This window comes from Dermacentor albipictus, chromosome 4, assembly GCF_038994185.2.
Source record: "Dermacentor albipictus isolate Rhodes 1998 colony chromosome 4, USDA_Dalb.pri_finalv2, whole genome shotgun sequence".
Classification (NCBI taxonomy): domain Eukaryota; kingdom Metazoa; phylum Arthropoda; class Arachnida; order Ixodida; family Ixodidae; genus Dermacentor; species Dermacentor albipictus.
Window position 1 is genome coordinate 21,242,250 of NC_091824.1, and position 17,446 is coordinate 21,259,695.

At 43.4% G+C, this 17,446-nt stretch overlaps 1 protein-coding gene across 1 annotated transcript; it reads left to right on the forward strand.

Moving 5' to 3' along the window:
• The first annotated feature begins 2,107 nt into the window (after positions 1–2,107).
• LOC135915141 (uncharacterized) lies at positions 2,108–16,200 on the forward strand. The gene is made up of 2 exons (XM_065448144.2): positions 2,108–2,290; positions 15,846–16,200. Exons 1-2 carry the CDS (start codon positions 2,111–2,113, stop codon positions 16,131–16,133), a joined length of 468 nt encoding a protein of 155 aa, XP_065304216.1. The 5' UTR covers positions 2,108–2,110; the 3' UTR covers positions 16,134–16,200.
• The last annotated feature ends 1,246 nt before the right edge of the window (positions 16,201–17,446 follow it).

The following is a 17,446-nucleotide window of genomic DNA, read 5'->3' on the forward strand; positions in this document are numbered from 1 at the left end:
GGAAATCCTTCGTCAGTTTTCAGAACGATTTCTGTGGGTTTCCGTACGTTAATAATGTTCCAAAACTTCTTAGGATTAGTTGTAAGCAGATGAGGTAGTGTTTCAGAAAAAAAGTAATTCTTGGCTGAGCGAATGGCCATTTTATATTCAGATGCGATAGCTATGCAAGCAGCTTTTGCTTCGGTTTCCCCAGATAGCTTGAAGCGTCGAAAAATGCGTTTTCTCTTGTTAAGAAGTTGTTTCAAACTCAAGTTAAACCAAGGAGCCCGATTGCATGATGATAATAGGCGAGTCGGAACATATTTTTCAGTTAGCGTCTGGACCTTGTTCTTGAAAAGGAGCCAGTTTTCTGCAATAGTTCTTTCGCAGAACTGAGGAAAAAAGAAATCGGCAAAACTTTGTAATTCGTTATTGATCGAGGAAAAATCTGCTCGACTGTAGTCACAAATTTTCTTACGGTGTTTTAGACGCTGTGGCGAGCGTAAGGGGATTGCAAAATGAATCATGCAATGATCGCCTAAACCAGGTATAATTGATAATGATAAAATTGAATCAGGGGATGTGGTGAAGACGAGGTCAATGATGTTGGCAGAAACTGCAGTGACACGGGTAGGCTCTTTAACAAACTGGGTGAGGCCAAATGTCGAACATATATCAAGAAAGGTTGAACATTGGGATGAGGATAAAGTCACTGATGGGAAGTCAACAGCCCAGTCAATGCCAGGGAAATTGAAATCACCGAGCAAGAAAATTGGTGCTGCTAGATATTTAACAACTATTTGGTTAAGACAGTCAAATAGCTCGTGGCAAAATGCGGATGTACTATCGGGTGGCCGATAGCAAGCGGCAAATATCACGTCTTTGTTATTTATGTGAATACAACTGCACAAGAACTCAATTTGCGAAGCCACGTGTATATCAAAAAAGGTGATATCAGATGAAACAGCGATCAAGGTTCCACCACCACATCGTCCTATTCTGTCATTTCTATAAATATTGTAAACCTTACGGCACGCGAAAAGCTCCGAATTTTCAATTTTATCTGAAAGCCAGGTCTCGAATAAAACAACAATATCTGCATTGCACGTGTCAATCAGCGCAGACAGAGCATCGCGCTTATTCATAATGAAGCGGACGTTAGTGAACAGCACAGAGTAATTGCTGTCATGCTTATTCTGTACGGCCGCGCGATGCTAACTCGAAGCGGCCGATCATGATGGCGTTGGTGCCATAAAATCAGCCATTCCGCTATTCTAAACAGACACTTTGGCAAGCAAGTGCCAAACGACAGTGTAACGACACCAAACCAAAGTACGTCTCAGAATGACCCCTACAGATGTTAAATAAACGTGAATTCAGAAAGAAGCTGTGTCACTACAGCGCTCGAATACTGATTGTATTACCTTCGACAGTCACCGAGAGATTAGTTCTGCCGTAATGTTACTTTTATTGCTTTGATTTAGACATACGGTATCTGCTACCAGTGGTGTGCTCATTCATGGCGAATCCTCTAGAACGGTTGCGTTCCACTGCTACACACACTTTCAGAACCCATATGTGCCGTTTGATACGTGTACTTTTTTTTTACGCATACGCCTTTCATCACAAAGTTGTATGCATCGGCATCAGCTTTAAAGCATTTAATTAATAGCATTACTTGAGGTCCACTACGCATAAATTCGACAACGTGCGTTTGAAGTACATGAAGTTTTTTCTCTCGAAAATTGTTAACTCCTCACCCGAGCATATAAACAGCAATTTAGTAATATTTTGCTACTAATAAACGCGGTTTATTTCAGTTGTGCGCCTTTCCCTTTCTATCTATGCACCTCCTTCTCCAAGCACGGTAGCCAACCAGAACTACCTCGGTTGTAACTTTCTGCCGTTCTACATTTGCTCGTCTCCCTACCTGCTCCGTGTTCCTAGCATGTTGTGGAAGCTTTTTTTTTAATTTGAACATACTATTTACATATTGATGGCTAATCTCATGACATGTTACTTTCCACAGCTTTCTGCGGATCTGTAGTTTACCATGCCACAAGCAGTGAACGTGCTGCACATCAAGAAATAAATAAAGGAAGAAGAAGAAGAAGAAGAAGAAGAAGAGGAGATGGGTAGGCGCTTCAAGGCACCAGTCTTCGCTGCCTCCGACGTGCCCGTCGACGCCAAGCGCGAGGCGGCAAAGCCGACAATCTCGCCAGAGGCCAAGGCATCCCCACCTGCACCCAAGGTCTTAGTAGAGGATGAGGAAGAGCTCGAGGAGCTGTTTCGCTCGGAGGCTCCACTGCAGGTACGGCGTGTGTGTCGGTTAGACGACGGTGGACGTTAGCAGCTACGTTCCGAAGCAGGAAATACCTGAAAGCGATTCAATTCGAAGCGATAAAAAAGATTTTTGTGTAGATCTGCTGCGATTCGTTATCAGTATCGCAAAGCTTGCTACAGTGACATGTTCTGGCACACGGAAACATCTGTTCTCGCTCTGCTGCAATCGCCATGTCGTATTTCGCACTATCGTTAAGAACAAACGATGTGCTACATATACTGCATGTGCTCAACTGCAGCACCCACAAAACACAAAACTAAGTTGCGAGTCAGGGCTCCTTCGTTGACGACCTCTGTTCATCGTGTTTGGTGTGCGTTTGAGTTCAATGATGAAGCATGAGCAACTTGCTCAACTTTCAGTCCTATAACTCACGTGTTTCTGACAAAAAAAAGACAAGAAAACTAGGCGTTATGTCAACAGATTATGAGGGGAGCTGCTCTCTTAAGACATTTCATGTATATTTAGAAAAAAAAAAGCCGTTCGCATTCCAATTATTTTTGGCCCAAGAATACCTGAACTCTACATACTTCGCAGCCTATTCTCATTCTCGTCTCGCTAAGGGATGAAAAGTCGACAAACGTACCGAGAAGTTTGCGCTACTCACCAAGGCATGCAGCAAATTCAACTGCACTTTCGTTTCACAGCTATCTGCAACAGTTTGAAACTAATATCTCTGTGTGCTATATCATAAAAAACCTGTTCGTCAGTTTTTCCGCCGTTGCTACACAAAAAAGTGGAACGCTCACGCACTTATTTCTGCTGCCGTGAGAACGCTACCTGCAACTGGCACTCGGTCACGCGCAGAACACTATCAGCTATGCGAGGACACCTTGGACCCCCGTCTCCCGTTCACTGGGCCCATACACCCGCGCGATTGCAGGGGGCACGCCATTGCAGGCCTAATTTGGATAGCGTACGATGGATGAAGTCGAAGTCGCTGACCTTTCCACTTTACTGCGCGCATTCCCCGCGGCCCTTCGCGCAGGTGCGACGATGCGCCTGCTGCAGGCGCGCGCGGCTGACGTTACGCCGTGTGCCCGACAGGCAGGCGCCTCTCGTCCGGTGTTCGGCATCTGCCTCCTTCAGCATCCGACGTACGCGGGTGCCGCAGTCCGGTAGTTCATCTTCGGAGCTGTTTGCTACCAGACTGACATGGTGCCGCGCCTATCTTTGTGTGGCGGGCCTACATCGGAAGAGCCCGTGTGGCTGAGCGGACTTCCCGGGAGCTTTCATCCGTAGTCTAACAGTGCCATCCTATTCTATAATCTGCGCTTGTCTGTTTGGAGAGCTCCGGAAGCACCCCTGGGGCTTGGTGAAATATTGTAGTGCGCGAGTAGCATACGCTACTGCGAACATCTCAGCCACGTATTCCTATCGTACGTGGTGCGTGGAGGTCGGAAGCAGATCGCGAAGTCACCTTTCCCTCAAACGCTCTCTATTCCACAGAAGGCACTGTCCTCACTATCTTTTGGGCCATCTATTTCGTCATCGGACGCTTTACTACGTCATTGCCTTAGGCGGCTGCTATTGGCTTACTAGCGGCGAGAATTTGGAGTGGCGCCCTCTTGCGAGTGACGTCACGCCCAGGACGCCCCTCGCTCTGGATCGCTAGGCTGCCGTTCGCGCTCGTTCCCTTCGCGCGTGCTTGGGGTATTGGCGGCTCGAGCCGTACTTAACCCTTTCGGCCCTGGTGTCCTCAAATGAGGACAAGACATTAAAGCCGTGGGTTGCGCGATAAACAGCAAAACGAAACAAAAACAGAAACCCAAATAACTCAGCAGGCATCTCCATCTCCATGGACTTCAGTTCTCGTGCGCTCGCGTTTGCCAGAGCACCGGCAAGAAACAACAAAGATGAAAGACGACAACGTCGAAGCTGAACCAAGTAAGTGCATTTTCTTTTTTTTTTACTTGTGAGGTTTTGTTACTGGCGGATTGAGAATTTGGGAGAATGTTTCTAACTGCCTATAGAATATATAATTATTTAAAACATCCCGCACGTATGCGTAGTTGAGTCACCACATGCATAATAATGTGTGTACTCATTTGAGTACACGAGGGCTGAGTGAGTGCCGCGTATCGCATGTTGGGCTAGGGTGGCGCCTTGAAGTAAAGCGACTTCTGTTTATTTTTCAGGCGCCCAAAATGAAACCTTACTACTTCTACTCAGTTCTACTTCTAATCAAGTTCGCCCAACTTGATAATGGAAATTTATCAGACGTTGGGGAGAATGAAGAATATGACGAAGATGACGACTTCATTCCTGAAGAAACAGGAAACGATGACTGCGTCCTCGAATCGTCGGAAACTTCTGGATAATCAGATGAAGAGCAACCGTGTAATGAAATGTCATAGTCCAGAAGAGCCTTTGACAAACCATCTGCTGATTTTAGTGGAGTTTTTGACGAAAATGAGCATTGTCTTGACGAGCTGCCACTTCGGTACGAATTTTTTTCGCGCTACGTGCCAAACAACGTGTTTGTTGAGCTGGCTAACAAAACAAACTTGTATTTTGTGTTCAAAGAAGGAAAACTGGTCCAAACGAATGAAGAAGAAATAAGGAAACTAATTTCTCTACATTTGCTAATGGGAGTCGGTAAATACCCCCATCTGCACTTATGCTGGAAGCCATCGCTGAAAATGGCATATTGCCAGTAGCTCAAGTATTGGAAAATAGAGATACCAAACGAAACAACGGAAAATTGACGTCAGCAAGGAAGTGCCAGCAGCGCATCTGGCTCCACGTGCACACATCGTGTGAACTCAGTAGCTCTTTGTCTTCATTGACGGGTCGGCTTCTTCTGCTTCTAAAACATCCCAGAATATGCAGGCGACACTGCAGCCTCAAGATTAGCAACTTTTACTGCATCGATGTATGTTTGTAACATGGAAAATAAACTGTTACAAAAGATCCACTTTTGTCTCTTCTACACCCACTGGGCCCTCATGTCCTCATTTGAGGACATGATCCCAGACATTACATGATACTAAACACAAATATTTTTTTCATAAATTTCGTTTTCTTATGCGGCAGAGAACCGAAATAACATGGTAGAAAAAATATCAGTGTGATAAAAAAATTTCAGGGCCGAAAGGGTTAAAGAAGGTTATTTGGGATTATTTCTGCTGCAATGCCTGAACCGCAGTTTCTTCAAGGAAACCGCGTGAGTCATGAAAATTTGCGACTTGGATGTCGCAAGCTATGTAGCGCTGAAGGGGTCTACTGGTCTTGCAATGCATATATGCGACGTGTCTATTCATAAATTTTGCTTAAAAAGAATGTCTGCATGTTCAACACGTGGAGTTATGATGCTCCTCTAAACACTTAACATTCCCTTATTACTTAAGTAGTAGAGACATAGCATTTTACATGGAAAAGATACCTTGATATTTGGTGTCAACTCTGTAAATCCGTGTTAGAAGGGCACTGCCCAGCGAAGCTATCATCATGATTATTACTCTCGTGAGTTGTTTTAGTCAAATCTGGCAACTGTATTAGGGCCTAAAAGGAAGAGATAGGCGTGCATTTTGTGTGAAAATGATTGGTGCTACTTTCGCCGTTCACTGAAAGAGGCAACCAGAAACGTATTGGCTGTTAACACGATGGCGCATCGTGTATAGTATATATATGTATATATACTTCACGAATAATATAACAGTCACATGAAAGAAAATTTCGCAGTTAAGATCAAGAACCAATCAAATCCAAGCAATGAAATGTGTCACAGCGGCCCTCAGCATCTTTTATCTGCGATATGGCACACCCCTCCCGCAACGGAAGCAGCCGACTGTCATTATGGCGAGGCGCGCATTGTTCGCGAAACCCAAGAGTTCACTACAACTTCAAATTGAAAACATGAATTAGCTCTTTACAGCTCCAATTACGATGCCTTTAGCATACTCGAGGTACTACAGCGCAGCTTATAGGCGGCGTTGAAATGAAAATGCAAACAAATTCTGGCTGGCCATGTCTCGATTCTGCGTTGTTTAATTATACAAACTGAAAACTATCAGCTTCGTCAGTGCATGAAAGATAACTTCCCATACCCGCCTCATAAAGAAAACGCCACAAGCTTCACATGAATGCTTGTGCTCCACTGGGGAACAGTGACATTTTCAATATGTGCCACACTACTAATGAATGGGGCATCGGCTTCTTGCTGGCTGCGGCGAAACGGTCCAAAGGCATATTTCACTCAAATATTTTGACCGGAGCAGCCTGTGACAGTTCTCCAAACGGATTCATCATGTCTGTCTCTCAAGCAAGAAGCAGGCCAGTAAATTGCTCAAGTGAGTTGAACGTGTAGCACGGAAAGGCGATATTGGTATATTTCTTTCCGTGTGCTGCAAACAGCTGTAAGCTTCAATCAGCTTTACTTCAAGTTACCGCAACTTAAATTTAACCGGTGAAGAACGGCCTAATTTTCAGAACCAGTTAGAAATGCAAGTGACGCTGGCCGAATCTAAGCTGCAGTGGTAGTTAAGTTCTCGTGTTACAGCCGAGAGTTTGTGTGAAGAATTAGCAAAATTCGATATCCTTCTGTCAACTATTCGTCGTGAGCAAACATGTTTTCGCGGGTTAAAATCGCGATAGATGTTGTAGAAATCATATATAGCCAGCGCTTAATTGTCACACGCATATTACACCATGGTGGGTATGAAATCGTAACTGGATTCTTATGTGCTTTTGCTTCTATGCTTTTATTATTGACGTGAGCTACAACTGCATAGAGTACATCCGCGCCTGAAAAACACGTAATGGTCTGGTCTGAGGTCCCTCGGGTGGCACTATAGCGTTGCCTTTGAGAAATATATTGTCGTATAGGAAATAAGTTCCTTGATTAAATTTTCGCGAACGAAGACGTCGTATAATATATATTTGAGAGGCCAGTCATAAGTACACAAGCATTTGGAACGAGAACGAGCAAGCGGAAACACTGCAGAATGTGCCCGGACACCCTCTAGGTCGTTCTCGGGGCTAATAGCTGACATCAAGCTGCGGTCGGTTACATGGCGTAGATACGTCACGAGTCCACTGGTTTAGAGCACTGCTGCTCGCTGAGGACAACCACGTTTGGCGTTTATCGCGCCATAGGCACTAAAGGCGGATGCCGTGGCGCCTACGTGAACATCCGAAATGAAATTTAAATTGCGCGCCACAGCGACATTTAGAAGGCTGAGCGCTTAAGCCACGCCCCACTGCGTCGTAGCCTTCGCAGTGCAAGGCATTGAATATGGAACGAGAGCACAGCGGAGGCCGTGTTTGCCGATAACGCCGCTTCTGCTGAACGCATTGACGTATTTTCTGCGCTAAAGTATTTCTGACATCTTCATTTTCAGAAATACTTATTTCCATTTTGCATTTTGCATTCAAATGGGTTTCTTCCCCACTTCCCCAAGCCTGGTGGTTGGTGTTCGCACACACAAACACATATTATATATATGAACCAGAAGAAAGGGAACCGAGGAGCCCGATTTTTATTATTAATATTACAAGAAGCCAAGAAGAAAGACACCAAGTACAACATAGCGGAAATCACATAGCTCTTGTTATATAAAACACACATTCGATCTAAATTAGAATGCGCCACTCCAGTCTGGGACACAAGAACTGACAATTTCGTTACTTCACTATAAATGATACAGAATCGTTCCACTCGCTTTCTTGTGCCCGTTGTAACCGCACTGCCCGTATAACTTCCGTGAAATCGGTTATTTCTTCCGTCATGAGCATCCCGCCGAAAAATTTGCGCTTGAACTTTTTTTCATAGACTTTACAATCACCCGGCTCTCCGTGACGCCTTCATTATTCAGCCCCATTGCATATCGCACCGTATTGCCCATCACTTTAAAGTTGGTATCGTGTCATGTCATACTAAATCCTTTCTTTACTTTTTCTTCACCTCGAACTTCACAAGATTGATCACCTTCCCTCCGACATTGTTTCCATAATGATAACACCAGATTTAAAGCTGCTTTAGCTAACATCGCATAACTAGCAGTTACCATGCCTTACTGTGCTTTGTTATATTATTTTACACTATCCTTTATTGTATACCCACTCCCCCCTGTAATGCTTTGGCCCCGATGGCAAATAAATAAATAAATTACTTGTACTTGCTAATTCAGTTAGTTAAAGAATAAATTAATGCAAAGAAAATGGATAAGAACCAACTGACTGCAGGTGCGGAACGACCACATGCCTTCGCATTACGCGTGCAATGCTCTTACCAATTGAGCTACCGTGGCGCCGTTTCCCCATCCACTTTCTCTGGTAGTATGCAGCATGTGTGGGTTTATTGACCAATTGCCACCACCCAAACAGATAACGGACTTGTGAAGCCTGCGTCAGAGAGGGTGTCCCACATCCACCACTTGGGTCTGTGAGTGGTGAAGTTGGCTAATATTCCCAGGAGTAACTCGTATAGTAAGACATAAGTATACCGTAGAAAATGGATAGGATAACGGCGACGCGGTAGCGCAATTTGTTAGAGCATCGCATGCGTAATGCGAAAACGTAGAACCGTTCGCACGTATATACATACATGCATACATACATACATACATACATGCATACATACATACATACATACATACATACATACATACATACATACATACATACATATATATATATATATATATATATATATATATATATATATATATATATATATATATATATACATTTACATACATATAGATAGATAGATAGATAGATATAATTTATCTTTACCAAAATTTAAAAAAAAATTACCTGTGGCACCTAGTCACCCAATTCTTCTCCTTTAATTGAATTGTCCCATAAGGCGCTCATGCTAGCGCGAGTAATCGCAACACATATTCGAATAATTACCAAGATGGAGTCATTTACTTCAAATAACTACTTTTGTCACATATTGCAATTTAAGTATTGTAACCTATGAGCTTGCAAGACGTATTCATTTAAAATAGATATGTAGGATGACACCCGTTCCCAGATATTGTTTCGCAAAGTGTGGGACTAAATACATGAGCCTTCCAGTTACTTTCGTGCATAGATGTAGAAGATGATCTTGGATTGTAGCGCGAAGTGAACACGGACACAGAAAGGAGCAGACAGGACGAGCGCTAGTGCTCCTCCTGTCTGCTTTTTTCCGAGTCCGTGTTCACTTCGCGCTACAATCCAAGATCATGTCACCGTACCAACTCGCCCAACTTTCCATCCTTTTGCATGTAGAAGATAGCGTTACCGGGTACAAGTCATGTACTGCATTATGCGCCGTAAAGTAAATGCTGGTATGCAAAAGTAAAATTCTGAGAGGTAGCCGGGTGGTAATACGGGAAGACTTCTCCGCAGGGACGCGCCGATGACGACAGCGCAAAACAGAGTATCGCAAGGCCCTGAATTTGCCCGTAAGTCTGCACTACAAGAGTCTGGTTGCTAATAAAAGATCTTACGGCTACGGTGGAACTACTGACACTGTGCGAAATTCAAGCGGCAGCGCCCACAAACGCAAGTAACACGTCAGCGATTGTGCCAAATGGAAACAGTCTGCTACCACGCCACGTTCGCTCTCGTCCTGCAAGACGCTGGGAAGGAGCGAGGAGTGATGGCTGTGCTCTCTAACCTAGTCATAATATTTACAAACAGTCGCAGTATGATTTAAAAAACGAAAGGGTACTTAAGTGTGCACGTTATTGTAGTAACCAAAGCGTGGTTTTGCGTTACTCTCGATAACAATGAACGTTTATCTTGTGTAATGAAATCGAAGATATTCAGTCATGACAGACCTCACCAAATTTGCGGTGGTGTTCTGATAGCAATCAACGATCAAATTCGCTGTTTAGAACGACATAAAGCTGAGCTAGTTGGTAAGGATTCATTATGCAAAAAAGTTGTGAAGCGTGCAGACAGGACACAAGAGTAGAGAAGTGGACAACACGAACGCCTACTATCAACTGAAGGGAGCACTGAGGCGAAAAAAGAAAGAAGACACAAAACTCATCTGCGCATGCTCAAGAGTGGTAACACCACGTGTCAGTCGGGTGTTCCTTCAGTTGATTGTCGGCGTTCGTATTGTCCACTTCTTTACTCTTGTGTCCTGTCTGCACGCCTCACTTCTTTTTTGCATAACAAATTCGATGCTCTCCTGTCTTAGTTAAAATAGCGGTATAAATTGTGTGGTGCTGCATAACTGTGAACTTCAAGAAAATAGGATTGGGAGTGCGCTATCAGCCGCCATGTAACTGTAATAGATTCCGTGACGAACTTAATGACTGCTTCAACGAGATGGTTGTCATTTTCCGTAGCGTGCCTGTTCTGCTACTTGATGGTTTTAACGTTAAAGTGTGCTGAAATTCATTTGCGTATCCTAACGCTTTTATGCTGAATTTGAACGTTTTATTCGCATTTGTTAGGTCTTTGGACTGAGACAACGATTCAATTTTCCGACGTGTATAACGGCCGCCACATCGTCGCTTCTTTACATTAGCTTAACTAAGTCCCCCGATATCATTTCTTCAATTACTTCAATTTCAGGCTTTAGCAATCAACCGGTAGTTCTTGCTGTACCCTCGCTGCCAATATACAGGCTACGTAAATGCTTGAGAACAATCCAAGTTTACAGCAAGGCCGACTTCGATCGCATTAACATTAACCAGTTATTGTTACAGAGAAGCTTTATTTTGCTAGGATCTAGGAAAAAAGCATCCGAGATGTTCACAGAAACAAACCATCATGAGCGCTGATACTGAATATAGTACAGAAAGGGTCCAAGCTCAATGAGGCATATCCCTGCTGGCTCGGGAACCTGTAACGCGCCCTCGAACTACCTTTGTCACACGTGGGACCCAAGGAGGTTCCAGGCACAAGGGATAGAACAGATGTTCTTGAAAAAAGTGTTCGACAAGTTTTTCAAAACGGACTGTAAAAATTCTCGGTGCCAACCACGCAAACGCACTAGTTCAATTGGGGGCACTTTCAACGTCTTCTTCTATTAATGACTCATTTGTACAAAAAACTATCATCATCAGTAACTGCTCGAGCATCGTCGTTTTCCAAGCTGGCTCCGTTTTCGCTCATCATTCCAACGTAGAATTTCACATCTTGTCTGTTGTCGTAATGGGGAAGCCGCGTTTGCGAAGGTGTCTATGCATGTCAAAACGTCAGTGTAGATGCATAAAGTAAAAAAATTGAAAAAGGTAAGAAAGAAAAGAAAGAAGGAGAAAGTAAAGAATAAAGAATATCAAATAAACACAAAAAGGAGCCATAAAAGACGGAACAAACAACCAAATTATGTGTTCGTGCTTTTATTCAACGAATATAGCATAAGAACCATATAGAACCTAATATAGCTATAGCGCAATACAGCTTCGCTAGTCCTCGCTCTTCATATAGCGGAATGGCTCTGATTTTTTTTAGATTACGTTTTACGCGAATATTCTAAACAAACTGTCGAAGAGAACTCGGTAATCTTCAATAAGGTCTTACAAATAACGTTCGAATGCATTCCCACAAAAAAATGTGCCATAGTATATAAGTTATATAAGTCACCTTTAAAACCGTTTTAATAGGCTTGTTCCTGCTGCGCGCTTATACAGGTATGCTGCACTTTGGTTAGAATCAGTTCAGAATGAATCAGTTTTTATTCATGACAAAATGAGGATAATTAGAACATATGTATATACAGAAGGAGGTCCCGTAGTTAGAAACTGAAATGGGACCTCCTGTGCATGATGACTAGAATTAATAATACATACAACAATGGCAACATGAAAAATTTACAAACAAAGGTTTTAAGAGACAAGGCATAAATGAACAGAAAAGCAGCATATGTAAGTATTAAGCAAAAACCAAGGCTTCGACTTAGTCAACGAAAGGTGAAAAAAATAGCTAAAAGAAAGAAAGTGAAATAATATAATAGGCATAATACTACCAGTGCTACTTATCACGCCGAATGAAAGCTGCCTGTGTTCACATTTTTTTGGCCAAAGACGACCGTATATTCTCCAGAATAATCCAAAGCAGTATTAAAACACAATACGAGAAGACAAACAAACATGAAGAAATAGCAGCTTAAACATCTGACAGAGATCTTCTGCCTCATAAGTAGGGCGCTACAACATTAAATGAAACAAGTATCAAAGCATGTACGATCCGTCAAGCAAATCAAGGCTCACTTCTGCTCGCATTCATTTGTGCGAATGGACTACATATTCTTTATGTTGGAGGGCATTATTATTAGGGGGTGAAAAATCATGGTCTAGTATTACTGAAGGAATAAATGGTAAACCACGAAACAATGCATTTGAATATTCCTCTATCCTAACAAGCTGCATTGTATCACACTCGGATCCGTAACTCTTTCAAGCGATTGGCGAACTTCTAAAATAATACTTGTGCACATGTCTGGAATAGTGTTTCACCCTCGTAACTGAACCCTCCTATTTGCCTTTCATGGGCCCCATCCAAAATTCCTGAGCATATTATATTTTCACACATAGCAAATTTTCTAGAAAATAACCAGTTTTTCAAACTGACAGAAAACTATTTTCTCAAGACATTTTCCTGTGAAACTCAGCCACTTATCTATACTACTTATCACGCATCAGACTTTGCATCAGACTGAATTTCTCTTGGTTTTTCTAATGCGTTCAATAAACTTAGTTACATCTTACCTCTACTTCAACTTAGACAGCTTAGCCGGGACCCTAACGCTTTTCACAGGATGAAATTGTTTCTTGCCAACCGTGCTTACTTCGTTTCTGGTAATGATATTGGCTCATCAATTGAACTTGTTTCGACGAGAGTTAGCCAGTGCTTTTTAGTGCGATTGTTATTATTTATGGCCTTCAATAATGAGTTACCAAGAAATATATTCTAAATAAGTTGCTATTTTTTTTGCTGCCGACTGCAAGATCTAACGGAACACAAATAAAGATGATGATGCTGCTTCTCTTTAGCGCTACTTGAATTTCATTATTACTTGGTAAACACGGTGAATGCGGGAAACGGAAATTCAAGACGATGAGCAAAACGAGAAAAAGTTGAAAGCAGGAGCCAACGTTTCGACATGTGGACTTGTCTTCTTCAAGGAGACGTATGCTTTCTCGCCACAGTATATATAGGTGGGGTTCTTCTAAAGGGGAGAGGGTGTAAGGCGGGAGGGTGCGGCAACCAGGGAAGGTGTGTTAGCGTGTCGAATTGAGAAATGCGCAAGGCCAAGGCCAGGGCCACCACCTCCCCCCCCCCCCGGTCTGCCATCAGCCATGTGTGTTAGCCGGCGTGTCAACGGCATCTGACACGCCCGCCGAGAAACAAAAAGAGGAACGGAAAGGGGAAAAGAAAAGAACAGAAGAAAGAGGGTGATACGCCAAGATAATCAAACTATGTGTTGTGGCCTATAGCTTGAAATTTAGCATAGCGAATTGATTCTAAAGCTCCCTTTGAAACATATATGGCTATTGGTTAGAATTTCTTGACCTTGTGGATAAGGTATGATTCTCACACATAATGTACGGTTACATCTCACACAGATGTAAGGTGGCATTCTTGGCATATGGTAAATTAATGTAAATCTATCGCGTTCAACATGATTGATTTACTATTGCGGACTACCTCCTAAATGACACTTCACTAGAATCTGCTTAGTCGTACAAGTACCTCGAAGTTCACATTTCTAATAACCAATCTTGGAAACAACTTGTAAAAGCGATTATGGCCAGAGCTAATTAAAATTTGGGTCACCAGAGCAAGAATTTGTTTATGGCTCGAATTTCTTCAAACGGATTCCTTTACATAATTTAGACAGGTATACAGCTGGAAAGAGCACCAACAATGTGAGATATTCGCGAAACAACAGAAACAAATGAAATTGAAGCGCTGCAAAACATTGTCGTTCGTTTTATCTCTTCGAATTATCATCGTTCTTCAAGTGCTACAGAATTTACCAAAATAATAACAACTTTAATCAGCATTTCATTCCCGCAACGCGATTTATCTGAAGTAGGATCGAACACAAATAAATGTTTGACGTCCCTTGTTGGAATACGGTGACATACTCACGCAATTTCTACCCGAAAACTTGCCTAGCATGAAATGTCATCCCACAGTCAGTCACTTCCATCGTGGGGACCCATTCCTTTCGAGTTCATTGAATGTGGATGCTTGAATGTTTTGTGATTTCTCGTTGCTCTAAAATGTGTGGCCGTATTAAGTTCGAGCTTTTATATATTGTGCATGTTGTATAATTTCTGGATTTTTAGCTTCATTATTGTTTTCCACTTCCCTGTGCAATGTTTAATCTCGAGGGTACAATAAATATAGAAATGCAAGCCCCCTGTCCAATCATTTAGCATTGTAGATAACCAATATTCTCTTAACTAGTCATGAGCTCATAAGCAATTGCTTTTTACGACGGATCAATAGACTTTATTCATAGCCCGCTAGTTCAAAGAGTTCGATTAATTTACAGCACAAAATTTAAACCTAGTGCACCAGTAGCGCGCTTAAATACGTCCTAATTGTGACAACAAATGTTACTGTTTCTACTAGAACTACACACACTTCCAATGCTAGAATCTACTCAAAGTTTGCATTTATTTCTTTGCTGCCTTTTATATGCAGTACACCTTTCTTTTACGGACAGGAGGTTCTCATACAGATTTGTGCTTTGGGACCTCCCCATGCATATTCCATTACGAATGTACGCCATAAACCTGCCTGGATAAACTGAAATTGAAACTGAAATTGCAGTAGCCACGCCGCAACAGAAAGACAAAAAGCATTGCGGCGAATAAGCGGAAGAAATATTCCATTGATGCACAGCCATGCGAATTTGCGACCGGTGATTACCACCGTGCACAGTGTGTTCGTTTTTTTTTTATATTGGCCAGTCGCCAGCCAAGATCGCCTCGAGCTTGGCACTATGGCCGGAGCGTAACGCGTGTAAGATGTCCCACACGTGAATACGTTACGTAAACTCTAAAACTTGGTTACGCGCACTCCTGGTATTTTTCGCTTCTATTTCACGCTGAAAATGAGCTGATATTCTTAACACCCAACGTGCATCCAGCCGAGCTTGTGACTGTCTCAAAAAGCAACTTTTACGAGCTCATGGTTAGCTACAAACGTCTTAGCAGCGGCGGAGTAATATTGATAACTAAAAAGGTAATCAGCGAGCCTTCGTTAATCAGCCTGCTAAACAATTTAAGATAGGCATTTATCCCTAACTGTACCGATTGTTATTTTCCAATTAGCATTAATAATGTATTTTAAGCTTCTTGTTTTTATTTGGTTTGGACACTCGTCACAGAAACAAAAGGTGTACTGTGCGTGTGTCTAGGTGGCTACCCTCGCGTTCTCTCACGGAAACATCTATTCGGGCCGCTTCAAATATGTGGCACAACGCCAATGTTCCATGCATGTACCCCGTACCATTGCTACACAAGCATGCTAACAAATCCTGCAGAACCGAACACGCCGGGAACTATAATTCGCATCGCCTGGTCCACAAAACCAAACTGCTTCGCCTTTATCGCAGCTCCGGCGAGGCCCCCACCCAGCGCTGGCTCTGGGCGTCGTATTCCTGGCCTGTTTATTCGTCACAGCGCTGGTCATCTACACGTTCACAGACAGCGTGGAACCGACAACGGCACTGGCTGCAGTAACCGTTCGCGCGCTACAGTCGCCACCTGCTGCCGGAAAAAATGTCACCAATGTTGCGGAGGCCCTGGAAGCTGAGGAAGAGTACAAGGCTACAGATGAAAACTCGGGCATCAGTACTAACACCGTGCGGCCAACCAGGAGTGGCACGTACGACGAATCATAGTGGGCAAAGGGCGTTGACCGGAAAGCACTTTACCCTCTTTGCTTTTCAAAAGTTCGCTATTAGTGCATCTGTTTTGTATTGTATTGTACCATATACATGCATAATTATCTACGCAATGTGAATTAAAATAACCGCCTTGGTGTTCCTTTTATTTTATCAATGAGAGGAGGGGGGGGGGAGACAAAGTGGAGGGAAGACAGGGAGGTTAGCTAGTCTAAGTACCGGCTGGCTACTCTGTGCTGGGGAAACGGGTAAAGGGAATAAACGGACAAAGAAGAAGAAGAGGGTAAAAAGGAAACCGGAAAATTCACACACTAACGCGATAATACGCGCTACAACACTCAAAAGCCGTAGCACAATTCGCATGTCCTTATAACTTCAGCAAAGCCCTTAAGGCCTTGAGTGCCGTAGCCCGTCTGGACCAGTGTCCTAGAACTTTTTTCTGTGTAAAGGGGCGATTGTCCAGTTTTTCGAGCGTGTCACGAGCGCTCTCCTTGGCACTTTGTAACGGGGACAGTCACAAAGGAGGTGCTCAATAGTCGTCTCGTAGCCGCTGGTGTCGCAAGTAGGGCTGTCGGCCATTCTAATGCGGAATGAATAGGAGTTCGTGAATGCCACGCCGAGTCACAGGCGGCACAGAAGTGTTGCTTCCGCTCGTGGTAACCCTGGTGGTAGACCGAGTTGCAGACGTGGATCCAATCTGTGGAGACGTGCGCTCATGAATTCACTGGTGTTCCACAAGTTCTGCGTAAGCTCGAGAGCGAGGGAGCGAAGACTTGTGGCTGCATCGGTTCGGGCTATTATTGGTATTGGTATACCATGGGCACCATCGTGGGCTGATTCGGCGGCGTCATCCGCACTGTGATTTCCCAAAATTTCGCAGTGACCCGGTATCCACTGGTAGATGATGCTGTGCCCTTTGTTGATTGCATGATGGTCGAGCAGTCGGATGTCTGCGAATAGTTGCACGTTTGGTCGGTGATTGAAAGAGGACATCAGAGACTGGACAGCTGCCTTCGAGTCACATAAAATGGACCATGAATGTCATATGTGACCAATAAACACCTGAGCAGCACGGATAGCTGCGAGTTCTGCAGCCATCGAGGATGTAATGTGACACGTCTTGAACTTGAGGGTGACAGACGCTGCCGGAATCACCACTGCTCCAGCTGAACTTTTAGAGGTGACAGAACCGTCCGTGTAAACGTGGATGCGATCTTTGTGCTTGTCATGTAGGAATGAAAGCACGGTTTATTTGAGGGCGAAAGATGACATCTCCGTTTTCTTTTCGATGCTGGGAATAACAAGAAGAG

What these genes read in the sequence shown, in the direction of transcription:
- LOC135915141 (XM_065448144.2), top strand. Translation starts at nt 2,111, where the DNA reads ATGGGTAGGCGCTTCAAGGCACCAGTCTTCGCTGCCTCCGACGTGCCC. An exon ending in GCTCGGAGGCTCCACTGCAG is followed by an intron (nt 2,291 to 15,845) that starts GTACGGCGTGTG and finishes CCTTTATCGCAG; the next exon opens with CTCCGGCGAGGCCCCCACCC.